This window comes from Choristoneura fumiferana, chromosome 3 (genome assembly GCF_025370935.1).
Source record: "Choristoneura fumiferana chromosome 3, NRCan_CFum_1, whole genome shotgun sequence".
NCBI classification, from domain to species: Eukaryota; Metazoa; Arthropoda; class Insecta; order Lepidoptera; family Tortricidae; genus Choristoneura; species Choristoneura fumiferana.
In genome coordinates, this window is record NC_133474.1 from 11,539,453 (window position 1) to 11,553,889 (window position 14,437).

A 14,437-nucleotide genomic window follows, 5' to 3' on the forward strand; every position below is an offset into this window, starting at 1 on the left:
GTTTACAGATGGTCAAATCCGATTAGGTAATATTTTCAGAATAGACATTCATATTGAAAAGTTCCTTACTTTTTCTGATCCACCCTCAGTTGTTTGGCGCTAGAAATAGTCCCTTGTGACTTGAGCCCGGACTTGCCGCCCGTGGCTAGCATTGCTGAATCTCCCAGCACCAGCCTGTGATTATTTGAGTCTCTGTAATATTGCACGATAGTTATTATTAAAGGTATCCACATTCGTTTAAGAATTTGTTATTTAAATACCTTGTAAAAGACTCAGCCGACTTAATAAAACAAAGGCAAGAACTAAAAATTCTGGCTGGTCACAATATGCAGAAAAAACCTACTCTGTGGTATTGTAAGTAAGAAAAAGAAATTAAATAAACAAAAAAAAACCTCTAGCTCTGCATCTGTTTGGCAGGGCAATGTTGAAAATAATACCTGCAAATAATAATAAAAAAAATACATAAATTGTTAAAAATTTACAATAACATATAAGTTAGGTACTGTCTTGTCTATCGCTCAATTTTTAACTGACCCAAATGAATGGGTGCACAGAGCGATAAACAACAAAATAGCGCGTGTGCTTGAGTTGTTATAATTGTATGTATAGGTACTAAAATACTAACTTTATTATAGAAGCGACGACTTCCCTTCTCAAAGCAGAACTCGGACGCTGCGATGGCGGCGCGATGACAAGTGTTTTGACTAGACATCGTTTTCTGTAGGTACGACGAAGATACAATATGTATTTCTTAAAATGTCCTACTTTTACTGTCTACGGAATCTGATCTTTACCCCAACATCTCAGTCTTTCTATGGTATACGTTTATTGTATAACGAGCGCACCATCGCAATCGCAAACACATTGCACTCTCATTCTGTCAAATTACAAAAGATCGTCATACTAATAGATACATAGTGATCAGATGATGATGCGAATTGGCCAGAGGATTTGGTGTTCCGTCACTTAACCTCCTGAGTCCTGACATTCTTTAACAAACTTAGCGTTTAAGACCTAGACGTTGGTAACCTGCCTTGTTATTTTGGACATTATTTCAAAATTCTTAGAATTCTTTATTCAATGAACAATTTTTACTTTATAAAGTACATTCGGCCGTTATTCTTGTTAATTAGTCCTTTCTAAAGTACGCGAGGATTTAGGAGGTTAAAATAAAAAGCTGAAAATCTTTATTTTTTGCCTGCATCTCTATGTCAGTATAGTAACCAATCTAAAATGACCCCACATATAACAGTTTGCTTAGAAGGGTTGTGCTAACACTGGATATTCGTAGATACCTACAAATTAGTACGGAACCCTCGGTGCCCTAAATGCCTGTTGTTCAGCCTACTATAGCTAGACATTGTTCTATAATTAATTCGTACCTGTAGGGGAAGGCTATTTTATCAGGACCGACGTAGGCGCGTCGCGAGGCGTCGCCGGCGGGGAGAGTACGTGGCGCGGGCGCACTCGCCCCCACCACTCCCACCTCTTCCTCGCCGTCCTCGCACACAAACTGACGCATGAACGACTCTCGCACCTAGAACACACTAACCTTTAATACCGATACTAAATTCGATTTAGCATTAAGCGTTGCGGCTTGTATTTTTATGTGTATCGAATAAGTGTAAATAAATCTCTCTCTCTCTCCACAGCTAAGTGCAGCACATAAAAAAATTACAGTCATGCCCTCCAAGACTATAATTAATCAAAACGAGAAAAATAAAGACAGATTGTGTACTCGTACTTAAATATATAATAATGCACGTTGTATATGAAAAAATATATTAAGAACTATTGCTAACATGTTCACCTTTGGCAAGTTAAAATCTCCAGGTACTTTGTGCAATTTTGTCATTTGCGGGCTGTCAGGAAATTTTTCGAATATTCTGAGACGAAACGGTAAGCTTTCCTTTATTTCTGCGCTCTGCTGTCGGTATCGGAGTTGTTTTAACTTCTTGATGTCCTCATCCAACTCTAAGTTGTCTAAAATGACAGCTACGAAAAGCGATAGCACGATCTGAAATAACACGGAAGTACACATATCACTATCTTTATCAATTAATATGGAGTAATTTCAAAATTTATTTAGATGGTTTGCCGTTTTGGCAAAATATTTTTCGCCAAATTTCACTTCCCAAAAAACTTATCGCAGTAGTTTCATTTCCCAAACGAATGAATAGCATATTAACATTTCGTATTTTATTCATTTGGTCAAATTATCATTTGGCATAATTTTACATTGTCAAGTTTTATTATGACAAACGTTTATTAAGCAAACGTTTTCTTTTGGCTAATATTATATTCCAAAAAAATGTTTGTTCAAAATGACACTTCGCACACGAACCAACCACAGAAACCAACTGCTACCAGAGAAGTAGGTTAGGTTAGGTTAGAACTGCGCCCCCCACAAAAACGAACTGCTATCAGAAAAATATGTTAGGTTAGGTTAGAACTGCGTCCCCCACAGAAACGAACTGCTACCAGAAAAGTAGGTTATTATGCCATGCAATATTTTGGGAAGAGTGCTTTATGCCCGATAGGTACATTTGACTAAATACACTTGGTAATATGATACACGACTAAGTAATTATTTTAGAAACAATAATTTGCCGAAAAAAAAATTACTAACTGTAAAATTGCGATAAGTTGTTTTAGCAAATGTTTTTTTGCCAAATGATAATTTGAGTAAAATATTTTGGGGTGTTATACTTTGGGAAAAGTTTTTTGCCCCTACATTAGTAATCCATTTAGATGTATGTAGTCCATATTACGTGATATCACGTGTATTTTATCTACACATATCACGTCAATCCGAAGTCTAACCCAAGCCTATTGACAATGCCCTATGCAAACGATCCCCAACCATAAAAATATTTCTCATACCAATGTGACGAAAAGATGGTACAGGATGAAATAGATGGCCACCAGTGGAGTGAGCGTTTGACTTGTCCGAACCATTGTTTCATCCATCACCTCGACCCATGCTTCTTGTGTTAATATTTGAAACATAGACATAAAAGCCTGCAACGAAAAGTATTATTTAAATACAATTCACTCTAATGCAAAAATATTCGTTATTGTTTTTTATTACCTCTGGAAATGCTTCGAATTTAGTAAACTCGCATAAGAAACAGAACAGCTGCATTGAAATTGAAGAACTGATTATCAACAAACACATTGTGAAAATTATAAGACTTCCCAATTTTTTTCCTGGACCAAAGATCTTGTACACAAATCCTTCCAATAATGGTGAAGCTTTGATCAATCTTACAATTCTTAAAACCTAGAACATTGAATGAAGTATATAGGTTTTAATATTATGATAACATTTCACACACACACAGATTATATTTAACCCCCCTGAACTTGCCTGAAAATATGTGAATCCTGACATGTATAGTTGAGGTATAATATGGATAGTAGTTCCGATAGCCAAAAGTAGTTCAAATTTGTGGACAGAGTGTTTAAAATAACCTTTCCAACCAAGACACCATATCTTTATCAATGCTTCTAAGTCCAAGAAAATAGTAAACGCAATCTGAAAGAGATGAATGTCCATTCATGCTTAGAAAATCATCACATTTTATTTTTATAACTGTAGTATAATAGGAATTATTTTATTTGAAGTGTCCCTATCTCGTTAACAGCCAACCTTTCGAACAAAGCCATTGTATTCTATTGTGCCCTCAACCGCATAACATAATACTCAGTTTAAAATGAACGGGAATATAAAATAAAATAGTTCATTGAAATAACGACTTTATTGTTTAGAGCAGAAAGTGCATTTTAAAATAAATACACGTTCGCAGATATTACTTGCATGAGGCTGCTTGTCTACGACGCATTTAATTTTGAAAAACGTTATCTGCCAACAAGGTTTTATTTAAAATAGACTCTCTATTGTAAATAATAAAGCCGTTTTTTAAATTAGCTATTTTATCTTATTTCATTTCATTTTAAACTGAGGCTTATGCACTTGAGCTTGAGTACATAATAGAATACAATGGCTTTGTTCGAAAGGTTGGCTCTGAACGAGATCGGGACACCTCAAATAATTCCTACAATATACAGTCAGATATGATAGTGCGGCATCCGATTGATGACATAAAAGGAAGGGAAAAGATGAGTTGAACCCTACTTTTATCATTTTCACAGGTGTAGAAATTTACTTGCGCAAGTTGCGAGTTAAGACTTGAGGATGGAATGTACAATTAATTTAAAATCGGAAAAATTATTTTTTCAATAAAACCCACCTCAATATAGTAATATTTTTCGTAGAAAAATTCCCTAGGGTTGCCGTCATGCTTAAAGTTCATTGTGGCTGTTATTATACCATTGGCTAAAACCACGCCCATAACGAGAAGACGGAAGTAAGCTGACCGTAACATTTTGTGAAAAATTTCTGGTGCTGAGCCTGGAAAATAAATGGTCCGCTTTATATAAGACGGGAGTTACCAAACTTTTTAATACTATGACTCCCTTTACTGGTTGAAATTGTTTTGTGCCGCGCTTATAAAAGAACATAAATGTGTGTAGCTCTAGAAAGATACGCATACTGTCGCATACCGTGACATGAGCGTTCCGTACTTCCGTCTCACGACGCCCCTGGGGTAGTTAGACAGATACAGTTTAGGAACTCCTGACATAGGGTTCAATATTATTTATTAGCTAGTACCCAGTAGTATCCATAAGAAGTACATTACCATGAAAACAATTCAGACAACCTGGTGGATATGGAGTTGTTATGGTACCACGCTGCTTCTGGCCAGACAAATGGTTAAGTTGGTTGGTAAGGCTGTGCTATTAGAGTAGATTTAATATTAACCGAATAATAATAATAAATTATATTTTCTGTTCTTGGGTCACACCATAGGCTACATAGTCAACAGCATCAAACACATCAATGGGCATAATTTGTTTTTTAAATCTCAAAGATTGAACATTCATCAGACAGAACACCTAACAATGCAAAAAAACATACCTGAGTGTTTATTTTCATCAATTGTGACCAGTTTCCAACAATTATCATCCCCAGTAAAAAACTGAGTGGTGCTGCCCTTTGTTATTGGGTTCCGGACCCCCCACATTTGTTGAAACTGAACTCTTATTTCATTGAATGTTTCAGTTATTACAGCTATGAACACATTCTTCACTAGCCAAGCTAGGAAGAAGATCATAGTGCTGAAAGAAATAATTAATTAGTAACGATTAATCGATTCAGGCGTAACTTTTCTTAACAGCGGAGTAAGGTAAAAAGTTGTAGTACAAAGAACCTATAATGAGAATAAGTAAGTAAAGTAAGTAAATAAGTTTGATTGATATTAATCATTCTCAAGCAAACTTAGCCGTTATAGTTTTCCTTGAAAGTTTGATACTTATACTTACTACCATTCTGATTTTTTTCAAATTTTTCCACCCACCGGTTTAGATTTTAGAGGAGGGGGGGGGGGACGCTCGATTTTCATGAAAATTTGCACTTTAAAGTTGAATATTTCGCAAACAAATCACTGAATCGAAAAATCGTCTTAGCAACCCCGTAATGGTTTTTAAAGACCTATCCAACGAAACCATCTATACTATAGGGTTCGATGAGAAAAAAAAATCACCCCCACTTTACGTCTATGGGAGGTAATCTAAAAAAAAATTATTTTATTTTATTGTACCATTTTGTCGGCATAGTTTATATATATATCCGTGCAAAATTACAGATTTCTAGCATTGATAGTCCCTGAGTAAAGCCGCGGACGGACAGACAGACAGACAGAAAGACAAGGCGAAACTATAAGGGTTCCGTTTTTGCCATTTTGGCTCCGGAACCCTAAAAACGGTCTGCTGTCTGTCAATAGGCTTTATCTCATGAACCGTGATAGCTAGACAGTTGAAGTTTTCACAGATGATGTATTTCTGTTGCCGCTATAATAAAAAATAGTAAAACAATAAAATAAATATTTAAGTGGGGCTCCCATACAACAAACGTGATTTTTTTTACCGTTTTTGCTCGATATTAATAACGGCAACAGGTAGGTAGTTGCTTGAAATATTCACAGAATATTTTTTTTCATATTCATTCAATTTAAAAATAAATAATTAAATTAAAATAAAATAAATATTTAAGGGGGCTCCCATACAGCAAACGTGTTTTTTTTGCCGTTTTTTGCTAATGTCTAATGTTGTATAGGTATGGAACCCTTAGTGCGGGAGTCCGACTCGCACTTGGCCGTTTATTTATTTATTTTGCCCGTGCGAAGCCCGGCGGGTCGCTAGTATTAAGTATAATAATTAAATTGAAAATACAAACTAAAATATAGATGCACAGAAAAACCAGGAAAATAAGACCATCACTGGGAATCGAACCCAGGTCCTCGGTATTCTGTACCGCGTGCTATACCGCTACACCACTGATGGTCAACGGTACCGACACGAATTTCCCCTATGCACCTCATATCTCAGCTTGTTTGTTTCTTATTTAGCCACTTAAGCAGTGACGCTAGCGACATCTATGCCGTAGCCCTCATCGAGAAACTTTTTTCGGCACTCCATTGGAAGTAACCGCTCACCCGGACAAGAGATATCGTTACTAAGCAATCAAATTAAGACTGGTTTTTTGGAATCTTTTTGTTTTTTTTTATTTTAATTCCAAATTTTTACTTTTACGGTCATCCCGTAAAACCTAAATATTTATTTTTATTTAGGTTTTACGGGATGACCGTAAAAGTAAAAATTTGGAATTGAAATAAAAAATACAAAAAGATTCCAAAAAACCAATCTTATAATAATTAATTTAAATATTTTTTTAGTACCACCGTACCACCTACCTGAAGTAAAGTGCAGATCTCCATGTTGGCAAAGAATCAATGGCTCGGTACATAATAAAGACCCAACCTTCCTGGGATGAAGCTTGATAGACCGTAAACAAGCTAGTCACTGTAAAAAAATAACAGATATCAAATATCAACTTAACTAAAATACTAAAGATCTTTTGAGTACCTTGACTTGTCGACACTTATGTCAAACAAGGCCTTGTTTTAAACTTATTAAAGACATAGCCACTAATGTTCTCACCAATAATAAAATTATTTTCTAATGTCACTCACTGCACTAAATGCAGACCAGCCTTATACGAATAAAGAAGAAGCAGTTATACTTTATTTGGCAACAAATGCAAGGGTCAGAAGTGAGAACCATGACAGCAGTAAAAATGCAGAGATTGCCAATGTCCATTGTCATGTCAAAGTTGAAGAAAAGAAGAAGATGTGGTAGAAGAGGTTATGCTCACCAAACTCTTCAAAACCGTTGAATCCCATAATATATTTGGAAAGATTAAGTTTCATACACTTCATCCCTGTTGGACATTGATATCCTGACCCAGGATCCGGCGAACAAAATGTATCAGGAATGGCCAAAGAATTTATTGTAATATAGCTGAAAAAAATAATAGTTCCGTATTGTTAGCATTATCTTGCTCGCTAGCTAGCTATTGCAGACTAACAGGCTAGGTATTCTTACTGGATAAAAACTATGCTGTTTTAATTCTAGATATGGTCTTACCTATTAGAGCGCGTTCAGACTGGCGGGTACCGCGCGGTTCCAAAATCGCGCGATTCTTGCGTCTCGCGCGGTTCCATATTTATATGAAAATGTTCCAAAGCGTACAGACATTAACCACGCGGTTGCCAGAAACCAACCGCGAGAAAAAAGCGTTCAGTTGCATCGCGGATACCGCACGGTTTGGACGTCACATTCCAGGAGGTCACACACATTCCCTGATCAATCCAAGCAGTTTTCCAAGTTTTACTGGCATTCTTAAATGGTTAAAGAATTTTTCCTCAGACATTCTTACTTTGGGATATAAATATAACGCATCAAAATGGCCATGTTTGAATCAATCACTAAATATTGGATGCACCCAATATCGCCTTTTTCTTCTTTTCTTTATTGTAGACACCACAGACACAGTATTTCATTTCCTCTTCGACATCCATCTTGAAACTAAACACCAATCGCAAAATAACCGCGGTGTCTGAATAGTACACATTTTTGTGTTTCAAACCGCGCGGGAATCGCGCGATTTTGAAACTGCGCGGTTGTCGCCAGTCTGAACGCGCTCTTAGATGATAATTATGCATAATCTTTTTTCTTTTTGACTTACTTTGGATCAGTAGTGTTCATGACACAATGATGAGTCAACTCCCCAAAAAACTGAACTCCCAGCAAACTGTAAAGTGACATGAAGAAGAGAAAGAACAATGTCACATTGTAGATCTGTTGACTTGATCTCCTGTAAAACGAAAAATCAGTTTTAGATATAGATTTACATGCTTTTAACACAACATTTTAAACTATACCAGTCATTACTAATTTTATGATTTAAATTCAGGTTTTGTTCCAAATACCTTGAGTCGTCTCCTGATCATGTTGCATGCAGCTGTGCTGAAATATCGAGCTTTTCTAAACTCAAGGTATGCAGAACAAAACCCAAATTTAAGTCATAAAATTACATGCTTTTATAAATTAAAATTCAAATTACAGTAACCATAATTTAAAGTAATTTAAACAGACAGGAAAAGTGGCTCACAAATTAGTTGAAACACAAACTTACTTGAATATTTGATTAATTCTTGATTTTGGCATTGAAAACTTCAAGAATACTCTCAAAAATCTTATCATAATGAGTGGCCTGGGGGCTCTCAGGATACTCAAGTAGCTATATCTTGGCACAATTGCTGTCAATTCAAACATTTGCAGAAGAACTGATACCCATAGGAAAAATACCATTGATGCATCAAACTGGCACCAGTGATCTTTCAAATATGCTACATCACCCTAAAATGAAATTTAATACATAAAAATATCAAAGTTGCCTGCTCAAATTGTAACAATGACCTATACTTGGTTTGGATAGGTATTTAACTAAATGTAAACAAACTTCAGCTGTCTGATTTGGTACATTCAAGGATTTTAAACATATTACTTTTCTATCTTTGCAATACAAACTAGATCTATTTCAATACAGAAATGTATGTATATAAATGTTTAGATAGTTTAATGAAGTAATTTCAATATTTAAGACATCAATTGACATTGTTTTGTTTACATTTAGTTAAATACTTATCCAAACCAAGTACACATACTGATTTTTTCTGTTTTATATTATCTTTATGCCTAGATATTTATAAAAATAAACTTTATTTAAGGTCATTAGTTATTTTACCTTTAATATCCCTCGAATGTGCATTTTAGCAATCATTTCAGCAGTAAAGAAAAGTGTAACACAGCAATCCACTGCGAAAGTAATTGTTTGGAGTAAAGGATATTTCTCAAATGATTTAGGTGTATTAAGTGACACCGATACTAAGCTCATTAGAGCACAAAGCCTTAAAATTCTTCTAACCCATAGCTGCAAGAAGAAAAATAATGTAATATTTTGTCAATATGATGTTATATAGTAAAACAAGCAGGGAGTTATATTATTACCTTGTTTACCCATTCGATATCAGCGCTCTCGTTTAGGGATTCCTCAGGGCCGTAGTCCGCTAGGACTGGTTCCCCTTTAAGACTTTGTTTTCTACCCAACATCTTGTCGCCAGGCGTCGCACTATGATAATATTTTATATACAATTCGGGAATCTTGAACTTCGTAATTTTGAAAGGTTGACTAATAAATTTACCAATATTTGGAACATGTTTGATAACCCAAAAGAACAATATTTTTAGAGGAAATTAACATTTTAATTTCCAACACGGATTTATTGATTTATTTCAAATCAAATAACACGATTTGCATGCATTTGCAAGTTTAGTCATCTGGCCAGTGTTGCCAGGGTGAGATTTCCTTTTGGTTTTGGTCCGAAATTCGTCCGCAAAAGTTCCGAAAAGTTCCGATAGAACAGAGATTGTACTTTTAAATATTATATTATTTAGTACCTAATTATTTAAAACGTGATCGTTCATTCGTGTAATTATAGATTCACTGGTAAATAAAAAGATTCGTGGAAGCAATTAAAAATATAAATTAAAAAAATCCTAAACGGAACAAAAGTTCCGATGGAATCGAAGTTCCGCAAAAGTTCCGCTGAAACCTCGAAAGTTCCGAAATCGGAACAAATGTTCCGATCTGGCAACGCTGGATCTGACGTTTGACGTTTTATTACCCCGACCGAATTCCCGAACTCCCGAACAGCAGGGCTACTACGAAACCCGAAACTCGAAGTTCGTGTCGTGCGGTCAGCGGCCTCCCTGACACTTATACTATTTAATACGAGAGCGAGAGGGACGGTACGATACGAAACGAACTTCGAGTTTCGTAGTAGCCCAGCAGAAGCCCGTCCTACAAATGTAGTCCATTTCACTCAAATTTCACTTAAGAGTTTTTAATATTACACACTTGTTTTGAAAACAAAAATACTGAACAGGCTATAGTAATTTCTTAAATTTATCTCACAATTTAAGTTAATCTAGTTTACTAAGTTTGTGACTATTATAATACTATCAATGTGTGTTTAGTTTTCCATGACCGTAGCAATTTTTAAATTATTTAGTAATAAGAAACGGGCTCCCATTCCACCGTCATTGATTTTGAACTTAGATTGTGAACTCCCAAATTCATTCAGTACATTTTCGTTGCTTGATCGTGAATGGGACATTAGTTGTCAAAACTTCGACAAGTTAACAACATAAGAAAATTAAAAGCTGTTTTGTTTGTTTGTTTGTCTTCTTTGATGCGTTTTGCGGCAAGTGAATTAGAAAAGTTTTGTTCTCGTATTTTGTATGTAAAATATTGTGTTGTAACTCTAGTCAATACGTTTTCATTCAAGTGTTATAGTAATAAAATTGTTTAGAATGGTTTAAAGCCAAAGAAAGATACAAAATAAGTAATTAAATATAGGTGCACTATAGTATGTGCTTGTAAATTAATAATTTATTGCAAGTATTTGCTGGGCGAGAGAACAAGCTCTTAGTTTTCAAAAATGTTTATTTATATGAGCAAGAAGGTGATTAAAATGTTTGTTATTCCTCAAGTTACTATGGTGACTTAAATGGCCCTAATGAATTATGAATTAAAACATGCTAACTTCTGATTTCTAACTTAATAACTATCTTTTTTCATTTCAGATTGCCATTCCAAAGCAGTCCAATGTAACTTGTATATCATGGAACCATTCATCAGGTTACATTGCTGTTGGAGGGGAAGATGGAATGTTGAAAGTTCTAAAATTGGAATCAGGTACATATAAATAATTTATTGTAAAAAAGAAATAATAGGCATAAAGCGAAAACTGACAAGCCCATCTATGGGTAGTTATCAGACAAAGTTATTAGTTGACATACTGATCAAAATCTTTAGAAAGGATGATAATACTATCAATAGGTAGAGTTAACCTATTTATTTCCGGTCTACAACTTCCGATGGTCCAGTTTAAGTTCTACCTCATGTTATAGCATAAGTATAGCATCTTGTTCTGTTTACAAGCTTGTCTTTAGACTTTTAGACATTTTTAATTGATTTTAAAGTTTGAAAAATGAAGTTGCATTCAATTTTGAACCTTTTGTCTGTTTTTTTTTATGGCAACTTGTTGATTTAGGTAGCAACCACTACTGCCTGTTTATATGTCTGATAACAGATTGCTTTTAATTCAAAGGTGGGGGTGGCAATCTCTCCATGAATCTGAGTCTGGAAGGCCACACCGGCCAGCTGCGGTGTGCTGTCTGGAATGAAGTTTACCAGAAACTGACCACTAGTGATGAGCATGGAGTTATCATTGTTTGGATGCTGTATAAGGTTTGAAATCACTTGATGCTCATGTACATGTAATTTTTTGTACTTGACATGTGATGACAAGTATGGCAAGACTCTAGACATACCTAACTCACTCTTCCTTTATTCTTTATATTGCCTAGCGAAGATGTTCATGAAACTTATATAGCCACTATAGCAGTGTGGTGCAGTGGGTTAACTCTAGGATAGGCAGCTAGTGATACTGCCTACCCTGTTGGGGGTAGTAGTGCTGCTGCTGCCAGCTGCCAGAAATTAAATGGACACTGGACAGCATTGGATACTGTTGAGAAAGTTAATACAAATTAAAATCAATAAGTAAAACAAAATGAACCTTAAAGTGAATAAGGTAAAGTTCATCAGAAAGTTTATTGATTGGAGATGCAATATTTTTACAAGTAGTGATCATATCATGGGCCTATATAGGTATCTAGAGTACAGATTTTATAAACTGGGGTCACATAGGTGAAACAACAACCATACAATGTAAAGGAAAATTGATGTGATAAATAAGAATGAAGTTGTGAATGAAGAAAATTGTTTTTTAGGGTTCCGTTCCTCAAAAGAAAAAAACGGAACCCTTATAGGATCACTTTTTGTCCGTCTGTCTGTCTGTCTGTCTGTCAAGACCCTTTTTCTCGGGAACGCGTGGAGGTATCAAGCTGAAATTTATATGAAATACTGAGTATGATTGGTTTTTGGAGTCTTTTTGTATTTTTTATTTCAACTCCAAATTTGTTACTTTTACGGGTATCCCGTGAAACCATATCGAAAATACAAACTGAGACATGGATGCACAGAAAAACCAGAAAAAGAGACCAGCGCTGGGAATCGAACCCAGGTCCTCAGCAATCCTTGCTGCGTGCTATAACCCCTACACCACCGCTGGACAGGAATGTAGACATAGGATCGATGAGAGTGGAACATAGATGTCGCTGGTGCTGCTGCATAAGTAGCGTAGTAGAAATAAGCAACCTGAGATATGTATGCATAGGAAAAATTCGTGTCTAGATTCCTGTCCAGCGGCGGTGTAGGGGTTACAGCACGCAGCACGGATTGCTGAGGACCTGGGTTCGATTCCCAGCGCTGGTCTCTTTTTCTGGTTTTTCTGTGCATCCATGTCTCAGTTTGTATTTTCGATCAAATACTGAGGTCTACAATCCCTTGGAGCTGTGAAAAAATCAAACTTCTAAGCCAACACAATCAAAAGATGCAGCCGTTTATGTTGCAAATTTCCGCAAATTTTCGAAACTAGCAAGGGAATCAAAACCTACAGGGTACTTCCCGTGAACTCAGAATCTTGAAATTTGGTATGAAGGTACCTATTATAACACAACCAACTAGAAAAATCTGAAAAAATGTTGATTTTTTATATGTCTGTAAATATCAATGACCAATATAATCTGACCCCACACTGCGTACATTTTGCTTGAGAGTAGGGCTCTGCATACACTGGATGTATTAAATCACTCAGCGAGAAATATCTTCAAGACACGATTCCCGTTTACTTACATACCTATAAATGTGTACTGTAAACTCCAAGACATAATATACATCAGTTGAGAGTTAAGAGAGCATTAAGCTATTTGTAATGCGGGCGAAGCCGCGGGTTAAGGCTAGTTTACAAATAAGTAATAAAAATGTCACAATAATTATGATGCTGATTGTAGGGTTCCTGGTATGAAGAAATGATAAATAATAGAAACAAATCTACTGTATCAAGTATGGCTTGGGGCTCTGATGGTCAAAAGATATGTATTGCATATGAGGATGGTAAGTTTGCACAACTCTACAATAGAATACATTGATGCTTTATAATACAAACATGATTCCTCATTTTAGATTTTTGCTACGTAATACCACATAACATATATGCACATATTTTGTATGTAATTACATAAAAAGCTTAGTTTTTTTGTTGTAACAGGTGCAGTGATAGTTGGTTCCGTGGATGGGTCACGAGTCTGGGGGAAGGACATAAAAGGGCCAGGCCTTGCCGCCGTTCAATGGTCTCCGGATAACACGCAACTGTTGTTTGCGCTGGCCAATGGAGAACTACAGTTATATGACGATCAAGGGAACTTAACGGTAAATACGTTTAAGTAGATGTTATTGAAAAACTAGTAATAATATAATTTGGTTTTACTTTCGAGAACCAGATTGTTATATTATATCTTGTTAATCTTGTACCGAGTGTTGAAGTGATCTAATAGCACACATCAGTCACGTTCTTTGATTTAGAGTCTCCCTACATCTATCGACGCGGAATCGGCAATAGAAAAAAAACTTTATGCCTACGCAATAAGAGCGAAAAAGATGTCGGCGCGTTGGCAGGCGTCGGCCGAGCCGATACAAGCCGAACAATTCCTTTTTAGCTCTTATTGCGTGGACATCATAATAGTACATTACTGCAGAGACCAGTAAGTAAGCCATCCTGGACGAGTAGAAGTTTGATGGCCGAACCGCCAGGTGAGGCCGTCAATGATACGAGGCCAGGACGGCGATTACTGTTCGATGCTTGTATAGTGCTTTTCTCAAAAATGATGATGATGGTGATGATGATGGTCGTTGATGGTGATGATGCTGATAATGATGATGATGGTTGAACGTGATGATGATTGTTTGTTAGTGATGATGATGATGATGGTCGTTGATGGTGGTGAT

General features: G+C 36.0%; 2 protein-coding genes across 2 annotated transcripts in view; one reads left to right on the forward strand and one right to left on the reverse strand.

The window, feature by feature from the left end:
* Nucleotides 1–9,806, reverse strand: part of na (sodium leak channel non-selective protein na) — a 37,734-nt gene extending 27,928 nt beyond the window's left edge. Inside the window, exons 1-15 of the mRNA XM_074085628.1 lie at nucleotides 9,475–9,806; nucleotides 9,212–9,397; nucleotides 8,600–8,823; nucleotides 8,150–8,278; nucleotides 7,277–7,422; nucleotides 6,816–6,924; nucleotides 4,982–5,181; nucleotides 4,254–4,414; nucleotides 3,371–3,538; nucleotides 3,092–3,283; nucleotides 2,884–3,021; nucleotides 1,811–2,017; nucleotides 1,383–1,537; nucleotides 626–718; nucleotides 70–192 (exon numbers count right to left, since the gene is read on the reverse strand). Coding sequence (XP_073941729.1) covers nucleotides 70–192; nucleotides 626–718; nucleotides 1,383–1,537; nucleotides 1,811–2,017; nucleotides 2,884–3,021; nucleotides 3,092–3,283; nucleotides 3,371–3,538; nucleotides 4,254–4,414; nucleotides 4,982–5,181; nucleotides 6,816–6,924; nucleotides 7,277–7,422; nucleotides 8,150–8,278; nucleotides 8,600–8,823; nucleotides 9,212–9,397; nucleotides 9,475–9,576 — 2,333 coding nt within the window. The 5' untranslated portion in view covers nucleotides 9,577–9,806. The remainder of the gene's footprint in view (nucleotides 1–69; nucleotides 193–625; nucleotides 719–1,382; nucleotides 1,538–1,810; nucleotides 2,018–2,883; nucleotides 3,022–3,091; nucleotides 3,284–3,370; nucleotides 3,539–4,253; nucleotides 4,415–4,981; nucleotides 5,182–6,815; nucleotides 6,925–7,276; nucleotides 7,423–8,149; nucleotides 8,279–8,599; nucleotides 8,824–9,211; nucleotides 9,398–9,474) is intronic.
* A 754-nt stretch (nucleotides 9,807–10,560) lies between these two features.
* The window catches only part of Oseg4 (intraflagellar transport protein Oseg4), a 29,725-nt gene continuing 25,848 nt past the window's right edge, over nucleotides 10,561–14,437 (forward strand). The window contains exons 1-5 of the mRNA XM_074085629.1: nucleotides 10,561–10,991; nucleotides 11,113–11,224; nucleotides 11,640–11,779; nucleotides 13,444–13,546; nucleotides 13,701–13,861. Coding sequence (XP_073941730.1) covers nucleotides 10,968–10,991; nucleotides 11,113–11,224; nucleotides 11,640–11,779; nucleotides 13,444–13,546; nucleotides 13,701–13,861 — 540 coding nt within the window. The 5' untranslated portion in view covers nucleotides 10,561–10,967. The remainder of the gene's footprint in view (nucleotides 10,992–11,112; nucleotides 11,225–11,639; nucleotides 11,780–13,443; nucleotides 13,547–13,700; nucleotides 13,862–14,437) is intronic.